The following is a 20,859-nucleotide window of genomic DNA, read 5'->3' as shown; positions in this document are numbered from 1 at the left end:
TGCATCCCTCCTTTCAAGCAGCTTACTATGGGGACACCCGAGCCGAGCTGCAGCGCCGAATGTCCATTCAGACATAGCTGCCGTTTGGTCCCGCCCCCTCTCTCTCCTGATGGGCTCACTAACTTTGATTGACTTATCTCAGCCAATCAGGAGGGAGAGTCCCAGGGCGGCCGTCGCTGGACAGAGAGGGGGCACAGGTAAGTATTAGGGGGCTGCTACACACAGAAGGCTTTTTAAGATAAAAAACCTTCCTGACTTTATAACTCCTTTGGATGCCAGTAGCCGCACGCTCCTTAAAGTGGAGTTCCGGGCACAAAATTGACCTAATCGCTTTTGTGTCCATCCGCTTGCTCTTCTTCACCTGAAAAGGAATTGGATAGTTAGGGTTATTTATTTTTTTTACTTACCTTGTAATTGTAGATAGAAATACTCACCTATTCTCCACTTCCTCCCCCTGTGGCCGCGGCCCGCGCCGTAACTTCCGGTTTGCAATGATTCCTGGGAGCTGAACGTCATCGCTCCCAGGAATCAATGCAACAGCACCGGCCCCGCTCGTCACTTCCGGTGCGACGCCGAATTCCCTGCTAAACAGCTTCTGGGCATGCCCAGAAGCTGTGGAGGAATGCGACGCCGCACCGGAAGTGACGAGAGGGGCCGGTGAAGGTGCATTCTGGGAGAAGAAGACGCGGAAGAGGACGCAGAAGAGGATCGCGCTGGCTTCAGCTGCCCACAACAGAGATGGCAATGCTGGAGAAGAAATTTTAAAAGTGAGTATTTCTTCTTGCAGGTAAGTGCGAACCGGGACAGATCAGAGGCTAGCCATTGTGGAATGTACTAGCCCTGACTGTCCCGGTGGTATGTTCATTGAAAAAACGATTCTGTGCCCGGAACTCCGCTTTAACAACCAGATATTCTGATTTCTGAATATACAAAAGGAATGCCGAAGATACCAGATGAATCCTGAAATTCTGAAAACGTATTGGTCCAATATCGGCCAATAGACCAATTAATTTTCAGAATTTCAAAATTTGTGTTGTGTATATATAGCATTGTTTATTCAGAATGGCATACTTTTTTTTTTTTTTAAATTAAAGGCATGGGGTCTCCCCCAATCTACACCAGGCCCTTTGGATTTAGTATGGATTTTACGGGGGACTTTAAAGTCTGGTATGGATCTTAAGGGGAACCTCACTCCAAAATTAAAAAAAAAAAATCTCCTGAACCATACCAAGCCACATGCCCACATGTTCCCCCCGAAAGCACCTTGTCCCCATGTTGATGAGGACAAGGGCCTCTTCCCCAGAACCCTGGCCCCCATGGTTGTGGGGTGCAGGGGAGTGACTTATCAGAATCTGGAAGCCAGCTTTAACAAGGGAGTCTCCAGATCCCGTCCCCCATGTGAATCAGTATGGGGTACATTGTACCTCTAATCATTCACCAAAAAGTGTAAAAAGTGAGTAAAAACTCCACAATGGTTTTTTTTTTTATTCAGATTTTTTATTTCCAGGCAATTCTGTGTACATTCAACTGTCAGTGGGAAAGCCCGCTGGCAGCTGATAAATCATCGGTTGTTAAGAACGAGGTGGCTGGCTTCCTGACCTGCCCCTTAACAACCAGCTATTCTTCACACAAAATTCAAATCGCTCGATCATTTTTTAACCGATCCAAATTCTAATCGTTCTGAAAATTTAGAATTGATTTGAAAACGAATTTCAAAAAAATGTGTTACTATTTCATTTGGAGATTCGGATACATCCGCATCTCTGAATAACCAAACATTTGTCTGAATTTATATTTGGACCAAAATTAATTACACATGTCTAATAGGAAGAAATCTATTCAATCGATTTCCTTTTATGCTCCCGTTTCCCTTTTATAGCCAAAAACACTTGAGGACCATCTTGGTCACACTGTGAAGATACTTACTGTAAGTTGTATGTCCAGCCAGACTTTTTTTCTTTTGATTTGTTTTTATTAAAGCAAGGTAGAAAACAGCAGTGAAACATAACTTACAGCTTGACACAAAGCAGAAATCCAGTTTTCCAAAAAGCAAACAAAACAAGAGCAGCAAACAAATGTTAACATCACACTAATACAAAATACAACTAAAGTCGTTCAATCCGGTCAGAGAATTAGCAAACGATGAGTAACTCCCCCCCCCCCCCCCCCCCAGACAATCATAAGTAGCTAACTAAAACAATAAAAAGGGGGGAGGTAAAAAAAGGGGGGTGTTAAGATTTTTTTTTAAAAGGGAGCTGACTAAGTTGGCGAGAGGTCATAAAGAAAAAACTAACTGAACAGAAGAACTGGAGTGAAGAGGAAAAAAGAGAATAGAAGTAAAGGAAAAAGAGAGAGCAGGCAAAGAGATTTATTATGGATTTTATGTGGGACCTTTAGGTCTGGTATGGATCTTAAGGAAAACCTTACTCTAAATTTTTTAAAAAATTCTCCTGAACCATACCAGGCCACATGTCCTCAACGGGGGGGGGGGGGGAGGTTGGTAGGGGAGGGAAGGAAAAGGAAGGGAGGGAGGGAAGGAAAAGGAATCAGAAGAGATGGGAGAACCATCCCCATCTCCCCTTGCCCCTCAGAGGGCTTACGAGTAAGCTTTAGGCTAGGTGCCAGCGATCAAATATCCAAAAAGCAGTCAGTTGTTGAAAACGCTGCAAAATGATCTAACCAAGGCTGCCAAATACGTAAAAAACGGTCATGAGAGTCATTAAGCATTGCAGTTTTTCATTTATCAGTGTGCCTTGTATCCTGCATTCAACCACTTCAAAACCGAGCACCAGTGTGTCCCATGATCCTGCTATAGTTTAGTGGCCATAAAGATATGCATAATTAGTGTTCGCTCCCGACGTGAGATATCTGGGATTGGTTGGTGAAGGAATACTTCCTGCAGGTTTTTCCGCAAGTTTAGGAAGAGTATTGAATTGACAGCCAAACTTTTTCGGATAGCGTGGGGAAGGATTAGAACCTTTGTACGTTTTTTAACAGCATGTAAAATGGAAAAAAGTCAGCACCCCATAATGAGCCTCAGTTGTATACTGAGGGCTCACCATAGAGGCAACAAAGAAAAATTGTCAAAAAGATGTTCCCCCACTAATGTTTTTGGGCCTCACCTCTTTCTCAAGACCTCAGGTAACATCTGTCCCCATCTTTGCAACTGATATGTACTGATCTCTGATTCTGTGTATCTATCCAGAGAAAGTTCACCAGGAAATAGACAAAGTGATTGGAAGGAACCGGTGCCCCGCAGTTGAAGATCGGAGTAAAATGCCATACACAGATGCCGTCATACATGAAATACAACGTTTTACTAGCATCATCCCACTCAGCCTCCCGCATTGTGTCATACGAGACACTAACTTCAGAGGATACTTCCTGCCACAGGTAATGGGAAACAGAAAATCATAACAGATAATATAGATACGGCAGATGCAGATAGTAGGGCTTCTACACAGAACAAAAAAAAAAAAACTGTATATAATAGTAGCAGTTTTCTTTTTCTAAATGTAGCACCCTCCTAGGTAGGTGCTAGGTGGATAAAAGCTTAGCAGCTCCATCTGCTTATCAGGGGAGCCTGATTGTTAGTTTTGCCTGTTGCATGTGTCTGTGTGTGATTCATCTGGGCTTAGGAAGTGTCCCCACTGTATCCAATAGGGGAGCCTGTTGGACAGTGGAGAAAACCCAGCCAGTGACACACAGGCTTTTATGACTATCCCAGTGAGTTGGCACAACACTGGTGCATCCTGGGATATGTTAAAAAAAAGCCACAGGCACATGTGACACGGTGTCTTTGGGTGGGAAGCCAAGTCCCAGGAGGAGGGTGACGGCTGTCTCTCCTCCTGTTGCTGAGGAAGGTGGTCACAGGCGGTTGGCCTTGTGGACCAGAAGTGTTGTGCGGAGCCAGGAGGTCCAGTGGATGCTGACAAGGGAGTTGGAGGCAGAGCAACCCAGGGAAAAACAGTGTCCGTAAGTACCGGGAAGCTTGCTAGGGGTCTGCCCAGGAAGGGGACCACTCCAGTAGAGTGTCAGTGGACAGGAGGTCAGCACACACAGCAAGTGAGAAAGGGGGTGCTAAGTTAGACCCTGAAGAGTAACCTAAACAAGAGTTCATATTCTTTATCTTCACTTCAGTGGCAAGGTGAAGCAGCGGCCTTGCCGCACACAATGCAGTTAGTTGTCCTCAGGATTGTGCATAGTTCAGGTTGGAGTATCCCACTCATCCCTTCTCCCATCCCAGTTCTAAAATAAAACACAAAAACCAACATCCCATGGACTGTTTATTGACTGAGCCAAGGACTTAAAATGCTATTTGTCTGCTATCCCTTGCTAAGGGTAACCCCCTTGCTAAGGGTAACCCAGGGGAATCCAGAAAGTGCAATTCTCAACAGCTCCCTAGGGGGCAGTGCTACATAAATATTGGTTTATTCAAAGGACATACATTCTAAAGGCCCGTACACACTTGACGGAAATCGGACGAAATATCCTCAGATTTTTCTCTCTCTCTTGCTCAGCGTTCATAACCATTTTTAGTTGACTGCATAAATGTTCACGAAATTTCTCGTCCAATTTTTTTTTTCGGGACATTTGTTCCTAGACTTTTGGGGTCGTCAGCAACTTCAGATCATGCGCGGTCTTTCGTATCCGATTTTTCACGGACGCACTGCATACACATTAAACGAAAATTGGTCGTCCGGGGACAGACGATAAAAATTTTGGTGTTTGTCCCTCCGTTTTTTTCGTTGAAAATGTCGGCATCGGCTGCTGAAAGTTGTGTACACACTAGCCGAAAATCGGGCGATTTTACCTCGGACGGGATTTTTTGGCAGATTTTCTACTAGTGTGTACCCCACTTTAGTCCAGGTTTTCACCACTTCATGAAGGAGAGATCAAGATCAGGCTACTTGGCACCTGGGGTGAGGTGCAGTGCAAATACAGCGCAAAGATAAGTGAAAAAACTAATGACAATATTTAAAATTTCTAGGATGCAGCTGTTCATAAATAGTGGTAACCCAAAATTCACAAATGCGAGAAAAATATATCACAGCGCAAACAATAGTGAATCATGTATAATAGTTAAGTGATTACGTTCTACTCAAAAAACTCATAAAGTGCACCGTGCAATTATGTGCAAAAAATGGGGTGTAAAAACCATGTAAACGTTTACTATATAAATAAAGTATATAAATATAAAGTGCCAGTCCAGATGTAATAGTTCTTTAAGATCTCAGTAGATGATAAGATGTACACAGTCCCAAAAAATGTCTCACGAAAGTGCTGGAGTGCCAGGAAGAAAGTGCACAAAACATGCAATCTTTTGTGGTGCAGTGAGCAAGTGCCGGACCTCCCCCTTTGGGTGTTCACTTACCGGACAATGGTGACCCCTATGCTGTATAGCAATAGAGATCGACAAGGCTTATGTCCTAGTAAGGAACCGGCTATCACAACTCCTCCAAGGCGAATGTATCTCCACAGATGTAAATGCCCCGATACATGTATTGGAGAAAAGGATGCTCATATAGTGTAAATCCGATATAAGGTTTTTATTGTGCAAATAATAAAAATAAACTCACATTTCGTTGCTAAGTTAAAGGCATATATGATAAAATTCTCGTCCTTCCTGGTAGCTGGTGCCGCTAGAACGCCCCGTGGTTTCGGCGTGCGTTCCACCGCACCGGAAGTGACGTATCGCTAGGACGTAGACCGGAAGTGCGTCGACGCGTTTCGCCCTCCTCTTCCGGGCGTTTTCACAGACGTATTTCCGGTCTGCGGCGATGGGCAGTGTTTAAGTATTGCTCCATCTGATTGGCAAATGACGAACTTCCTGTTCCTGATGGGTGTATGCGGCTTCATCTCCACCCAACAGGAAGTACTGGAGCCGCCATATTTCTATTTCCTCGTCACAATAAACAAATACAAACATACAATAGTTTCTAAAATCAATGAAATACGGGCCAAAGTTTTGCAAATATGCAGCTTAAATGTACAACAGGACACTTATCCAAAATTATGATAATGGTTTTTTGTTTTTTGGGGCAACAATCGACCATACATTATCGACATCCAAAAAGACACCAAGTGTGTTGATTTTTTAGTCCTCATAACACACATTTCCATTTTTTCAATTTTCATTACAAATATGTGACAATTGAAGAAGAATGGAATATTAAATGGAAAATATATTACACTAATTAAATATTCCATTGTGGATCCCTATTAAAAACACATAAAATATGTAAAAAAATATATAAAAATATAAATTCAATAATTATTCCAAAATTAGTTAAAAATCATTTTGAAATATTTTAAAATATTTTAAAACGTAAAGGAGCATGGGGGACTAATTTGGAAATTTGTGTTACCAGTTTGACAGAAAACAATTTAGGTCAAATTCCACATTCAATCATTCAGGCTGCATAGTTTTTAATAAAAAAATCCATTTGCCCTCATTCTGTGAAATTCCCTGTTTCATATTACCTCCCCTCCAATTGGGTTTAACTCTGTCAATCCCACAAAATTTTAAAACTGAGGGGTCTTTGTTATGTACCATTCTAAAATGGTTAGACAAACTATGTTTTCTGAAACCGGTTTTGATATTTGTTACATGTTCCCTTAAACGTGTCCTTAGCTCACGTGTTGTACGACCCACATATTGGAGTTTGCATGGGCACTCCAATAAATATGTTACGTGGGTAGACATGCACGAAATGAATTTATCTATTTTAAAGTTTTTCCCTCTACTAGTGGATGTGAATTGTGTGGTTTTGCGGGTTCTGTGTTTTGATGTTTTGCATATTACACAACGCCCACATGTAAAGAAACCAGTTTGATCTAAAAATGTTTGCATGGTTTTAGGTGGGTTTACTACGTTCTTGGCTAGTTTGTTTCTCAAAGTGGTGGGTTTTGTGTAGATAAAGACAGGCTTTTTGGGTAGTACTTTTTCAAGAATGGGGTCTCTCTGTAAAATATGCCAATGTTTTTTAATTATGTGTTCTAGTTGTTTATGTTGCCTAGAGAAACCAGTCATAAAAGCTGTCCCATACTGTTTGTCCGAACTTTTTGGGCGGGTTTCCAACATTTGTTGTCTGTTGGATTTCTTGACTTCTTCTTTTAGTTTTTTCAAGGCCTTCATCTTGTATCCCTTCTCTTCAAATCTCTTTAGGATCGTGTCAGCCTGGATTTCATAATCCTCATCATTATCACAGTTACGTCTAATTCTTATTAGCTGACTTTTTGGAACTGTATTCAGCCATCTTGGATGGTGACAACTGTGTAACGGAATATATCCGTTCCGATCCACTTCCTTGAAGTAGGTTTTTGTGCACAGTTTTGTATCCTTTTTGTATATCACCAAATCCAGGGAGTTTACATGTTCCTTATTCCACTGATCCGAGAAGGAGATATCATATTCATTTGTTCTGATTTCTGACATAAATTCTTGGAATGACTCCATGTCCCCATCCCAAATGATCAGAATGTCGTCAATGTAGCGTTTGTATAACCGTAATTCCGGTCTGGGTTTGCTAAAAATTACTTCTTCCTCCCATTTACTTAGGAAGATATTAGCCACCGAAGGGGCATATTTTGCCCCCATCGCCACCCCTTTGATCTGCCTGAAATAATCACCACTATGCCAAAAAAAGTTTTCACTCATGGCCAATTCCAATGCCTGTAGTAAAAATTCAACTTGTTCTTGCTCCATGTCTGAGCCTTCCAGGGCCCACCTAATAGCTTGTAATGCATGTTCCTGACAAATGTTCGTATACAATGAGTCCACATCCACACTGGCCAATATCTGTTGGGGATTGGTGTTAACTCCCTGTAGGATCTGTATTACCTCCTTGCTATCTCGCAGGTAGGCTGGGAATTTTTTTGCTAAGGGTTGCAAAAAGCAATCAATGTATTCCCCTAATCTACTAAACAGGGAGTCAATCCCGCTTACAATGGGCCTTCCCGGGGGTTTAACTTGATTCTTATGTAATTTAGGGATTTGATAAATTACAGGTAGACGGGGGGCGTCTGGGATCAGATATCTTGCTTCTCGTTTGTTAATCAATTCATCATTCCGTGCTCTCTTAATCAATCGTTTCAACTTGGCTTTGTTTTTGTTGGTAGGGTTACTCCTTAACTTTTCGTATGTTTCCCGATCTCCAACCAGCCTGTTGAGTTCATCTAGGTAGTCCTTTTTGTTGAGAATAACCAGACCGCCCCCTTTATCTGCTGGTCTGATAACCACTTCTTTTCTATTTTCTAGTTGTTTGATCCCAGATTCTATGTCTTTTTGTCTTCTCCCATTTCCAACATTAAACTTTTCAATTTCCTGCTCTACCAAAACTTTAAAAACTTCACTAAAATGGGGGTATTTCCGCAGACCGGAAATACGTCTGTGAAAACGCCCGGAAGAGGAGGGCGAAACGCGTCGACGCACTTCCGGTCTACGTCCTAGCGATACGTCACTTCCGGTGCGGTGGAACGCACGCCGAAACCACGGGGCGTTCTAGCGGCACCAGCTACCAGGAAGGACGAGAATTTTATCATATATGCCTTTAACTTAGCAACGAAATGTGAGTTTATTTTTATTATTTGCACAATAAAAACCTTATATCGGATTTACACTATATGAGCATCCTTTTCTCCAATACATGTATCGGGGCATTTACATCTGTGGAGATACATTCGCCTTGGAGGAGTTGTGATAGCCGGTTCCTTACTAGGACATAAGCCTTGTCGATCTCTATTGCTATACAGCATAGGGGTCACCATTGTCCGGTAAGTGAACACCCAAAGGGGGAGGTCCGGCACTTGCTCACTGCACCACAAAAGATTGCATGTTTTGTGCACTTTCTTCCTGGCACTCCAGCACTTTCGTGAGACATTTTTTGGGACTGTGTACATCTTATCATCTACTGAGATCTTAAAGAACTATTACATCTGGACTGGCACTTTATATTTATATACTTTATTTATATAGTAAACGTTTACATGGTTTTTACACCCCATTTTTTGCACATAATTGCACGGTGCACTTTATGAGTTTTTTGAGTAGAACGTAATCACTTAACTATTATACATGATTCACTACTGTTTGCGCTGTGATATATTTTTCTCGCATTTGTGAATTTTGGGTTACCACTATTTATGAACAGCTGCATCCTAGAAATTTTAAATATTGTCATTAGTTTTTTCACTTATCTTTGCGCTGTATTTGCACTGCACTTTAACAGATTTGGTCATTACCATTTTGAACAGCTGCATTTAAGTTCACCATTATTTTAGTTGATATTTATTCAATTTTTCCTGAGCGCGGTACACACCTACCCACACACCTGGGGTGAGGTGCAATGATTGTGGTATCAAATGGCACCTTTTGCCTTAAAGTGAATCCTGGACTACTTCACCATATTACCAGTCTTTAGGGATGAGTGGCGTTTTTGAGGTCACTCTATTGCTGTGTCTGCATGCTCTAGACTTTTTTTTTTTTTTTTTTTTTTTTTTTTTTTACTTTATTTTTGTTTGCATATAAAATTTAAGTTTACAACAGTATTCTCAAAGTAGGATTCACATTTTACATGTTAAGGTTATGCAGAAAAGAAATACAATGAATCAAATACTAAAATATCATAAATATTTTCCCTTTCCCTCCCTCCCCCCCCCTTCCCAATATTCCTCCCCTTCTTGCCACCACTTCCATTTTACAATGCCTCCCCATGGTAGATATGCTTAACTATTTATTTCAATATATTTAGTTGATTTTTTAAATTCTTTCCATTTTCCCCATTTTCTTTTCATGTTTACTGGAATTTCCTCTTGTGTGTTACATATATATTCCATATTAAAGTTGTTATTTATCTTTTTACACCATTCCTTTATTTTCGGGCTCTCCTTTTCTCTCCACTTTTTTGGTATGGTTCCCTTTGCTATATTCAGCAAAGTTGGTACAAGAGTCATATTATATTTTTTTAAAGGTATTATTGTTTTGTGAAAGAGGCAGACCCATGGATCGTTTGGTATTTTTATTCCAGTGATTTCTTCAATCAGTTGTCTAACTTCTAGCCAGAAATCTTTTATCTTGGGGCAATCCCAAAATAGATGGTACATTGTACCTATGTTGCCACAATCCCGCCAGCATTTGTCTATCTTGTTTGGTTGGTATTTATTTATTACTTCTGGGGTGATGTACCACCTAAGCAGACATTTATAATTTAATTCTGTTGTGCTTACGTCTGTGGCTGTGGATCCGACCACCTTTAATACAGTCCCAAGTTCCTGTCCTTGCAAGTGTGTCCCAATTTCTTTTTCCCATTTTACTATATATGGAGGTTTTTCCAGACTGTGCCATTCCGTCAGCATTTTGTAGATCTGAGAGACTCCATGCCTTTGCGTGGAGGAATAACTCAGTTTCTCGATGTTATTAAGATTTTTTTCCGACCTAATCGGCTGTGGTAATGAGCTGACAAAATGTCTCAGCTGGAGATATCTCCAATCATCTATTTTTATATTTTTATTTTCTTGTTTTAATTTCTGAAGTGTTTTTATGTGACCTTTGTGTAGAATATCTTTTAATTGAGTGTTCCCTATCCAATTTCCACCCTTTTCTTCTTTCCCTGGTGGGAAGTATTTAGTGCCATTTAATGCTATCATTGGTGAATTGTATTCCCATTTCAATTGTTTGTTAATCCCATCCCATATTTTATAAACTACCTTTGTCATTTCATGTGCTCCCTGTATTTCCCTATATTTTGGTGGTATCCATATTGTTTTGTGTAGGTGATTATTATTTTGTGCACATTCTATCTCTACCCATCTTTTTTCCCTCTTTTCTGTTTTTGTCCAGTCCACCATTCGTGTAATAATTACTGCCTTATAATACCTTTCTATATCTGGAGTTGCTAATCCTCCTTGTGTTTTACTTCTTGTAAGGATCTTGTACTGTATTCTGGGTTTTTTCCACTGCCATATATATTTTGTCAATAAAGTTCTTATTACCCTAAAGAAAGTTGCGGGGATGTTTATTGGCAGCAAGGAGAAGGTGTATAAGATTTTTGGCAAGATAAACATCTTAACAACGTTATTCCTTCCGATCCATGAGATTAAACCATTTGATTTCTTTCTTATGTCTGTTTTTATTTCGTTCAATAACGGTATATAGTTAGCTTGATATAATTTTCCAATTTGTGGTGTTAAATATATCCCTAAGTATTTTAATTTTTCTTTTGTCCACGTATATGGGAAATATGTTTTTATTATTTGTTCTTCCTGGATATTTAACCTTATATTCAAAATCTCTGATTTTATTGGATTTATTTTAAAGTTTGACAACTTACCATAATCTTTTAACTCCTTTTGAATGTTTGGAAGAGTAATCCTTGGATTTGTAACGATGAATAATAAATCGTCCGCATATGCTGCGATTTTGTGCTCGTCTTGGTTTACCGTTACTCCTTTTATATCTTTATTTTGTCTAATTTTTGCCAATAATGGTTCCAGGGTTAGTACGAACAGTAGGGGTGATAAAGGACACCCCTGTCTCGTCCCATTGCTCATTCCAAATTTCTCTGATAAGCTTCCGTTTATTTTAATTTTTGCCGTAGGGTTATTATATAGTGCCTCTATCCATTGCCTCATTCTTGACCCCATCCCTAAGTTTTTTATGGTTTCTTTCATGAAGTCCCAGTCCACCCTATCAAAAGCCTTTTCAGCATCAATTGATAATAGGATGGAGGGGACCTCATATTTTTTTGTTTTTTGTAGTAGAAGCAGGGTACGAATCACATTATCCTTCCCTTCTCTGCCTGGGACGAATCCAGTTTGGTCCGGATGGATCCACATTTTTAGTAACTCTTTTAGTCTTGTTGCCAAGATTTTCGCAAATAATTTTGTGTCTGCGTTTAACAACGCAATTGGCCTATAACTAGAACAGAGGGTTTGATCTTTCCCTTCTTTCGGTATTACCGTAATGTATGCCATTAGAGATTCTTCTCTTAGGTCTTTCTTCCCTATTTTATTCAAATATTTTTGCATTTTTGGAATTAATATTTCTTTGAATCTTTTATAGTACTTTATTGTGTATCCGTCCGGACCTGGGCTCCTTCCATTTTGAGTAGTTTTTAATGCTTCTCTTATTTCATTTTCAGTAATTGGAGCTTCAAGAAGTTCCAATTTGTCTTCTGGAATTTTAGGCAGATCTGCTTCCTTAATATATTTTTGGATCTTTATTATTTTTTCCTGTCTTATTTTCGGGGTTTCTTCCTTTCGGACATTGTATAAAGTGCTATAAAAGGCATGAAAGGCTTTAGCTATTCCTGTGGTTGAGTTGATTATTTTGTTTTTACTGTTTTTAATTTTTTCTATGTAATTTTTTGATTTTTTCCTCATCAGTAATCTCGCTAGGGATCTTCCTGGTTTATTTCCAAATTTGTATCTGTATCTAGCTATCTTATTGAAATGATTTCTAGATTCCTCTTCCAATAGATCTTTTAATTCATCTCTTTTTATTATAAGGTTTTTCTCTATTTCTTTTTTAAATTCTTTTTTATGTTTTTGTTCTAGGTCGTATATTTCTCCTATAAGTGTATTGATTTGATTTGTCCTCTCTTTCTTTTTTCTTGACGCATTGGATATTAATATTCCTCGGATATAAGCTTTGTGTGCTTCCCAGAGTGTAGCGGATGCTATTTCTGGTGTGTCGTTCTTTTGAAAATAAAACTCTAGTTCTTTTTCTATTCTATTTCCTATTTCTTCCTCTAGAATTAGTTCTTCATTTAACCTCCATGTTCCCATACTTTTGTGGTGGATCGGTGTCTTAATTGTTAAAGTTAGGGGTGCGTGGTCTGACAATGTGATTGTACCTATTTCTGTACTTTCTATAAATTCTAGTAGGCGATGGTCAATAAAAAAATAGTCCAATCTTGAGTACATCGAGTGTATTGAGGAGTAATAAGTGTAATCTCTTTTTTTTGGGTGTTGAATCCTCCATGCATCTACTAGTTGGTTCTGATGTAGTTTTTTCCTTATTTTCCTTAGTTTTTGTTCACCCAGCATCCTTACCCCCGATGTACTATCGACACTTGGGTCAATACAAAAATTTATATCCCCTGCCATTATCAAATAGCCTTTTTTAAAGCTCTCTAAGTCATATAGGATTCTCCCCAGATATTCACTTGGTTTTTTGTTTGGATTATAAATATTGGCTAATGTCAACTCCATCCCCCTTATTTGACCCTTAAGAAAAATATATCGGCCATTCGGATCTGTTTTCATTTCTTCTAGGGAGAATTCTATATTTCTTGCTATTCCTATTGCTACCCCTCTTGCACGCTCTATTGGTGAGTCCCCATAATACCATTTAGGAAAGTGTTTGGAAAAAAGTTTTATATTCGAGTGGAGAGAAATATGCGTTTCCTGCAGAAAAGCTATATTTGCTGCTTCTCTCCTCAACTCTTCCAATATTTTATACCTTTTTATATGGGAATTTAATCCTCTTACATTATATGTTATTATTTTTAGTTGTTCATCTTTCATTTCTATCTTTTCTGCTCGGGCCAGCTCTTCCTTGAACACGGAAGCGCTGGACCGATTTAAATTCCGCTAACAGCATTCTACCCATGTTGTTGGACTGACAAACTTTTAAAATTTCTTTTCCTTTTGGGCAATGGGGAGTTTCCCTATCTCTACCCCTCCTCCCATCCCTCCCCCTCCCCACCTCCCCCCCCCCCTCCCTCCCCGCCTCCATCTCTCTCCGTCTCATATTGATATTCTTTTGATCAACTTTTGATCTTAGGGTATTTAGTTGTTTCTTTGGGTCATTCTCCCTAATACCCATTTTCTTTTGGGGTGGTGCTCTAATGGATTAGCACGTTCTATCTCCTTCCTCAATTGGAAGGACATTCCGGCCTTTGGGGGGGCTATCCTATTTCCTTTATATGGCTTATCTCCCTTCCCCTCCCTCCCTCTCCCCCATCATCCTTCCGCCCCCCCAACCCCTCCTCCCTCCCTCAGTCCCCCCATACAGTTCATATCAATACGTAGATAAGAGAGAACCTCACAGAGTATGGCAGAAAGGGGGAAAGAAAAAAAAAAAAAAAAAAATAATAATAATTTCCCCCTATATATGTCCTGCTCTGCAAAGTTCTCTTCCAAACTTTCATTATTTGGACAATATTTCCGCATTTTTTATCTTTTGTTCTTTCTAGCTAATGTCCATTCATGTTCTTCCGTCTGAAAGTTTCTTCGTGGTTCTTCTCCTTTGTCATTTTCGTACCATCCGGGCATGTTTGGCTCTTGTATATCTAGTTTTTTACAGAATTCTTGAGTTTCCTCTGGGAAAGTGAGTTTTGCTGATCGTCCATCTCTTTTTCCTATTAGACTAGCTGGGAACCCCCAATTGTATCTAATTCCTTGTTTTTGCATTTCTTCTGTCAATGGCTTTAAAATTCTTCTCCTCCTCAATGTTTCCGGTGCTAAGTCTGTAAATATCTGTATCTTGTCATTTTCTGTATTTCCTGTATTTATTAATGATTTGTTCTTCTTTAAGTTTTCCCATATTTGTGCTTTGTCTGTGTAGTTTTGAAACCTGATTATCACATCTCTAGGTGATTCTGCTGGGATTCCTGTCGGTTTTCTTATGCGGTGGGCTCTTTCAATCAGTAATTGATCTTCTTCCCCTCTACCTAGTACTGGGTTTAAGATTTTTTGAAGTTTATCTCCCAAGTTTTCTTCCTGTGATGTATCCCTTAATCCTCGAATCCTCAAATTTTTTCATCTTGCTCTGTTCTCTTGATCTTCTAATTTGTAAGCTAGATCTCTGACTTTTTTCCTGGTCTCGCTTATTTCTTTTCTCATTCCCTGTATTGTTTTTGTTTGGTCTTCTTGCTTTTTCTCTAGTTCTTCTACCCGGCCCAGGGCATGTCCCAAATCCATCTGGACGTGTCCTAGGTCGGTCTGGATTTTAACCAATTCGATTTTTAATGATTTTTCTAATTCTGCGAACATTTCTCGCATTTCACCTTTTGTAGGAGCATGTTCTTTTGTTTCTCCTAGTTCTTCTTCTTCCTCTTCATCATTTTCAGTCCTTAAGCTTATCTCAGAGTTTGCTGAACTGATAGGTGATTTAGTTACTTCAGCTTTTTGACTTTTCTCCACTCTCTTCTTTCCTGTTCCTTGTTGTTTTTCCTGAGATGTTTTTTCTAAGGAGTTTTCTTGTGTCATAAATTTCCTGATTGTGTTAGGACTTGAGGTCACCCTTGGTGATTTTGCAATAGCTCCTCCTCTTGTAGATTTACCCCTCATTATGTAAAAGGTGGTTCCGAGATTCCTTTATAAAATCTCACAAGTCAATATGTTGGTACTCAAAATTCGTTATACAGTATGGATAAACAGTATGGAATATGTTTGCATTATTGCCAAAGGGGATACACAATAAGGCCAGGTAATCTCTATATTGACTTCGTATTGACAGGCGGCAGTGAGAAATAGAGGTATGGGGTACTTCCAGCCTTCCAGCTCCCTACTCAAGTCCTTGTACAGGCTGGGGTGGATCCCATCTTTAAATGTTAGTAAAAGGAGAAAAAAAAAAGAAAAGAAAAACAAGACCAAAAATAGATTGATTAAGACTCCCACTTTGTTAAGGGCTCGCTCCTTATTATTCCAGCTATTACTGGCTGGGCCGGACTCGAGCTGTATGGCATACAAAATGCTTGGGCAGTGCCGGGTTTTATTTCATAGAAGTAAAAATATTAATTATTTTATACAGATCCAAGAGCCTTATTCACACCTGTGTTCTTCTTATGGTTCTCTGTATAGGTCCTTCATTCCTTCCCCTACTAATTTAGCTATGCATAGGTATATACCAGTATATAATAGTCCAGCTGCCGGAGTGCCATGTGGTATAAACGTGAGCTGATTTAAAAAGTGGAGAGACTGTTGCACCTGCTACTCCGAAAAAGACGCTTAATGTGAATATACTGGTTTTAACACATGGGGTAGCTAGGTCATTCTCAGGTGTGCTGGCTTTATATTTATTAGCATGCTGACTTATTGTATATTATCTCTAGGAAGTCTTGGAAAGTCCTTCTAATAAACAATCGGATGACAGTAGAGATGATATGAAAAAGAGGGTTTACTCCTCTGTAACTCACGGTTTTAAGTAGACTGTCCTCCTTTAAAATACTCTCTGTTCATCTTGGGCTTTTACTCTCCTGTCCTCCTCCGTTTCTCAGCTCTCAGGCAGCAAGGCAGCAGCGTCTCCAAGATGGCAGTGCTGGACGGGATGGGACGGGACGAGGTGATAAGGAGTCTTTCTCAACTTTCAACTGCACTGTGTACTTCCCAGCGCTCGCAGGACTCAGGTGGGCCGGGCAGCTCTCTTGAGATCCGCTCCTTTGGGACCTGCTTCTCTCTGTCCATACCCAGCTTCCAGCGGTAACAATTAGTATAGAGGCTTCTACCATCTATCGTTGCGGCTGCATGACTGCATCGCCGCGCAGGAGACAGGATTCACCGGCACGGACATCCACGCGCCACACAGCGAAGGAACTCCTCCTGGTATTGAGGCTGAGCGGAGCGTGGGGGGGGGGGGGTCAGCGAGGTTCACCGCTCGCAGCGCCCGCGCTCGTCCCCGGCGGCTTCAGACACTCTAGCGTCGGGTCGGAGGTGGGTCGGGAGCGGTCGGGATCTTCTGTTCCTCCATCTGCATGCTCTAGGCTTAAGCCTGAAGATCCATGTGTGTCTCTCCATCACCTTGCCCTTATCACCAGGTGCCATTTGATGCCACAATCATTGCACCTCACCCCAGGTGCCAAGTAGCCTGATCTTGATCTCTCCTTCATGAAGTGGTGAAAACCTGGACTGCAGGTCCCAGAAGACACTGATTTAATCTTTCCTGATATTAAGATCAGCTTGGTGGCTTCAGCTCCCCCTTGCTCTCTGGGCTGCTCTTCCTTCATGACTTACATCCCCCAATTTTTCACTCCATTTATTCGTTGCAAGTTTCAGGACTTACTCCTTTTCCTTGCTGCCACCTAACAGTGAGAGGGAAATTTTTGGTCATTTCAAGCAGCTCCTAGGTTAGCGGTTCTTGGTGGGCGTGGATCTGGGTGTGGGGTGGAGCACTTGAGGTACTCCCCAGTGTGTGTGTGTTTTTATGAGCTGGGACGCAATTTAACTGGTACACAGTTCATAGGCCTGTGAATATATATATCTTTTCTACCAAACTTTTTTGATACAATTATTTTACTTGCATAGGTTGTATGTAAATTTTTTTTATTTGTCCTTCACTCAATAAAGTACAATTTTCAATTTTTCCAATACCTGTGTTTGAGCCATTTTTTGCAACTCCTTTTGTGTTTGTTTTTAGTACTTTGCTCAAGTTGCTTGGCAAACCGGTTATACTATGTAAGGTATTCTCCTAATGGTGTCATATTCCCGTCTGCTTTCTAGATTGGGCGGTGAAACTTTTTCCTGGGATTTTTCCACTTCCCCTTTCCCTTTCCCTTATATGGAGGTATATATCCCTACCATGGCATGTCCTCATGCAAAGTCACAATATTTCCCCTCCCCCCTTTTTAATACATACCGTATTTTTCGCCGTATAAGACGCACTTTTTCTTCCCCAAAACTGGGGGGGGGGAGTTGGTGCGTCTTATACGGCAAATACACATTTTGCCCGCTGTGTCCAGTCACGCACCGTCACCGCCCGATCTCCTTCCCGCCGGACCGAGAGAGCCGCCGCCCGCCGTCAAAGAAGACAGAAGAGGTCGAGAGGAGCAGCGCCGTGGACGGTTCCCGGAATCCCGCCGCCGTCAGAAGAAGAGGATGAGAGGAGCAGCGCCGTGGACGTCTCGCAGGCAGCCCAGGAGAGCAGGTAAGTGATTGAAGCTGACCTGTGCCATGCCTGTACCGTCACCTGTGCCATGCCTAAACCACCACCTGTGCCATGCCTAAACCACCACCTGTGCCATGCCTAAACCCTCACCTGTGCCATGCCTAAACCACCACCTGTGCCATGCCTAAACCACCACCTGTGCCATGCCTAAACCACCACCTGTTCCATGCCTAAACCACCACCTGTGCCATGCCTAAACCACCACCTGTGCCATGCCTGAAACATCACCTGTGCCATGCCTGAAACACCACCTGTGCCATGCCTAAACCACCACCTGTGCCATGCCTAAACCACCACCTGTGCCATGCCTAAAACATCACCTGTGCCATGCCTAAACCACCACCTGTGCCATGCCTAAACCACCACCTGTGCCATGCCTAAAACATCACCTGTGCCATGCCTAAACCACCACCTGTGCCATGCCTGAAACATCACCTGTGCCATGCCTGAAACACCACCTGTGCCATGCCTAAACCACCACCTGTGCCATGCCTAAACCACCACCTGTGCCATGCCTAAACCACCACCTGTGCCATGCCTGAAACATCACCTGTGCCATGCCTATACCCTCACCTGTTGATATAAAATATTTTACTGCAGTATTTGGTTCAGAATCTTTTTTTTTCTAGATTTTCCTCCTTTAAAATTGGGTGCGTCTTATATGCCGGTGCGTCATATACGGCGAAAAATACGGTAGTTACATGGTTACATAGTTAGTCTGGTTGAAAAAAGATACTAGTCCATCTAGTTCAACCAATGAAAAAAAGCAAACACACACAAACACAAGTAGAAAACCTACATATACACAATTCTATTTCCACAGTTGATCCAGAGGAAGGCAGAGAAAAACAATAAAGCATGATCTAATTCACCCCAATGGGGAGGGGGGGCCATCTTGATCCCCTAAAGCACAATAGGATATTCCCTAGGTCAACTACCCCTGTCGGGGGTAGTTGCACTTTTTAAAAACAATCTTCTGAGCTGGACAAAACCAGGCCTGGTCCACGGTTTCACAGCTCTTACTGTGAAGAAGCCTTTCCATATGTGAAGGTTAAATCTCTTTTTACTGTTGCTGTATCGATATGATTAAAAAAAAAAAAACTACTGGTACTGGATCAATCAAACATGAGGTATACTTTCTATTATATCCTCTGCAGGGCACAGAAGTTATCCCGGTGCTCACCTCTGTTCACACTGATCCTGAGAAATTCAAAGAGCCTCACACCTTCAACCCCGACAACTTCTTGGATGAAAAAAATTGTTTCAAGGCTAACGATGCGTTCATGCCTTTCTCCTCAGGTATTTATTTGACTCAAAATACCTATTGTGGTCAATTTACATTTCAGGAAATGTAATGGGAAGTTCTAAGATACCATGCCCTAGGTTATAGGAAAAATAAGGGAACATGTTTTGAAAATTAAACCTTGATATTCCTAATGGAGCAAAACCCTTTAGTCTAGGAGTCTCAAATTGGTGGCCCTCCAGCTATTGCAGAACTCCAATGCCCATAAGGCATTGCAAGGCATGACTCCCATAGACAGAGGCATGATGGGACTTGTAGTTTCGTAACAGCTGGAGGGCCACCAGTTTGAGACCCCTGCCTTAGTGTAGTGAACTAGTCTTTCTCAGTCCCCTTTTCTCCATCATCTGGTGCTCTGTGATGCAAGAGAGGGTTTTTCTAACCTTCCTTGTTCCCCTCCTCTTCTCCTCATGTTGGTTTTTCCCGACCACCAATCAGATTTATACCTGGGCTGAACGTTTGAATATAATTGTGGACACAGGGAACAGAGAAAGGTAATGATGCTGCATAGACTTTGGGCGAAAAAACATTCCCAGTGACCCTGTGAGGTGATACCTGGATTCTGGTAAAAATAATTTCCAAATAATTTCCAAATAACTCCAAATAACTAGATTAAGGTAAACTTGATTTTAGCACAGCTTCATTGTTTGCTCAGCAGCCTTAATAGTACCAGACCGCTCTCCTCTGAATGGCAACCGTTCACAGGGATCAGTGAGGTATGGAATATGTGCTCTTTATATTGGTCCAGGCTGGACTATGCTAAAAAGAAAAAAAAAAAAAAATCACACTTGGAGTTTAGCTTTAAAATCTATCTATTGCCAAACCTTTATTTTTGCAAAGAGTAGGGAAAGTTTTTCATGAATAAATAATGAATTAATTAAAGAATTCATTAATGTCTTTGTAGGGAAGAACAGTTTTCAGAAAATTGTTACTAATGTTTTTGTAGTGAATATATATTATCACCACACATGATACGTTACAGCAGTAGTAGTTTTATTGTGAAAAAATAATAATATTAAAAAAATAAATTTTATATATATATATATATAATTTGTTTTCTTTTTTTTTTTTCATACAGGTAAACGAATCTGCCTAGGGGAAAGTCTGGCACGCATGGAACTCTTCCTATTCTTTACCACTTTCCTGCAAAACTTTATTTTCAAGCCTACAATCCATCCAGATATGATTGACCTCACCCCATCAACCAGTGGAGCTGGCAATCTGCCCCCTGTTTACGAGCTTAGTGTAATTCCTCGCTAAATTACTCCATTTGGCTTTAGTTTAGCCTCCCAATTTCGGTGACAAAATGCATTAATCTTTATTAGCCAGCAGAGGGCAGCAGAGTAGTGTTTTCATTTCAAGAAAGCTAAAAAATTTCAGATAGTCTGTATGAACTGACAATATAAAAAGTAATGTACACACGATCAGATAATTGTACGAAAAAAATTGCTTTAAAATTGATCGCACGATAATCTAGTACACAGCTTTTGACAGCCGATCACAACATTTCATCCAACAAAATCCGAAGGAACAAAACACGAAAACTTTTGTCGCACGATAGCCTGGCGAACAATTGTTTAATCAGTACAGTATGCGTCCGCTAAAAATGAATAGACAAAGACCATGTATGATCATAAACCCGAAAATAACCTGGAAAAAGCCTGGCTGCCTT

General features: G+C 40.8%; 1 protein-coding gene across 1 annotated transcript in view; it reads left to right on the top strand.

Moving 5' to 3' along the window:
- LOC309560462 (cytochrome P450 2F3-like) overlaps positions 1–20,447 on the top strand; it is a gene marked incomplete at both ends in the record, with an annotated part of 75,706 nt that extends 55,259 nt beyond the window's left edge. Inside the window, 3 exons of the mRNA XM_082264095.1 lie at positions 3,206–3,393; positions 19,045–19,186; positions 20,266–20,447. Of these exons, the coding sequence (XP_082120221.1) occupies positions 3,206–3,393; positions 19,045–19,186; positions 20,266–20,447 (512 nt within the window). The remainder of the gene's footprint in view (positions 1–3,205; positions 3,394–19,044; positions 19,187–20,265) is intronic.
- Positions 20,448–20,859: the final 412 nt, after the last annotated feature.

The sequence above is a fragment of the Pelophylax lessonae genome, assembly GCF_965119305.1.
Source record: "Pelophylax lessonae genome assembly, chromosome: 7".
Lineage (NCBI taxonomy): Eukaryota > Metazoa > Chordata > Amphibia > Anura > Ranidae > Pelophylax > Pelophylax lessonae.
Note: the sequence above shows the minus strand (reverse complement) of the source record. Positions and strands in the feature narration are given on the sequence as shown.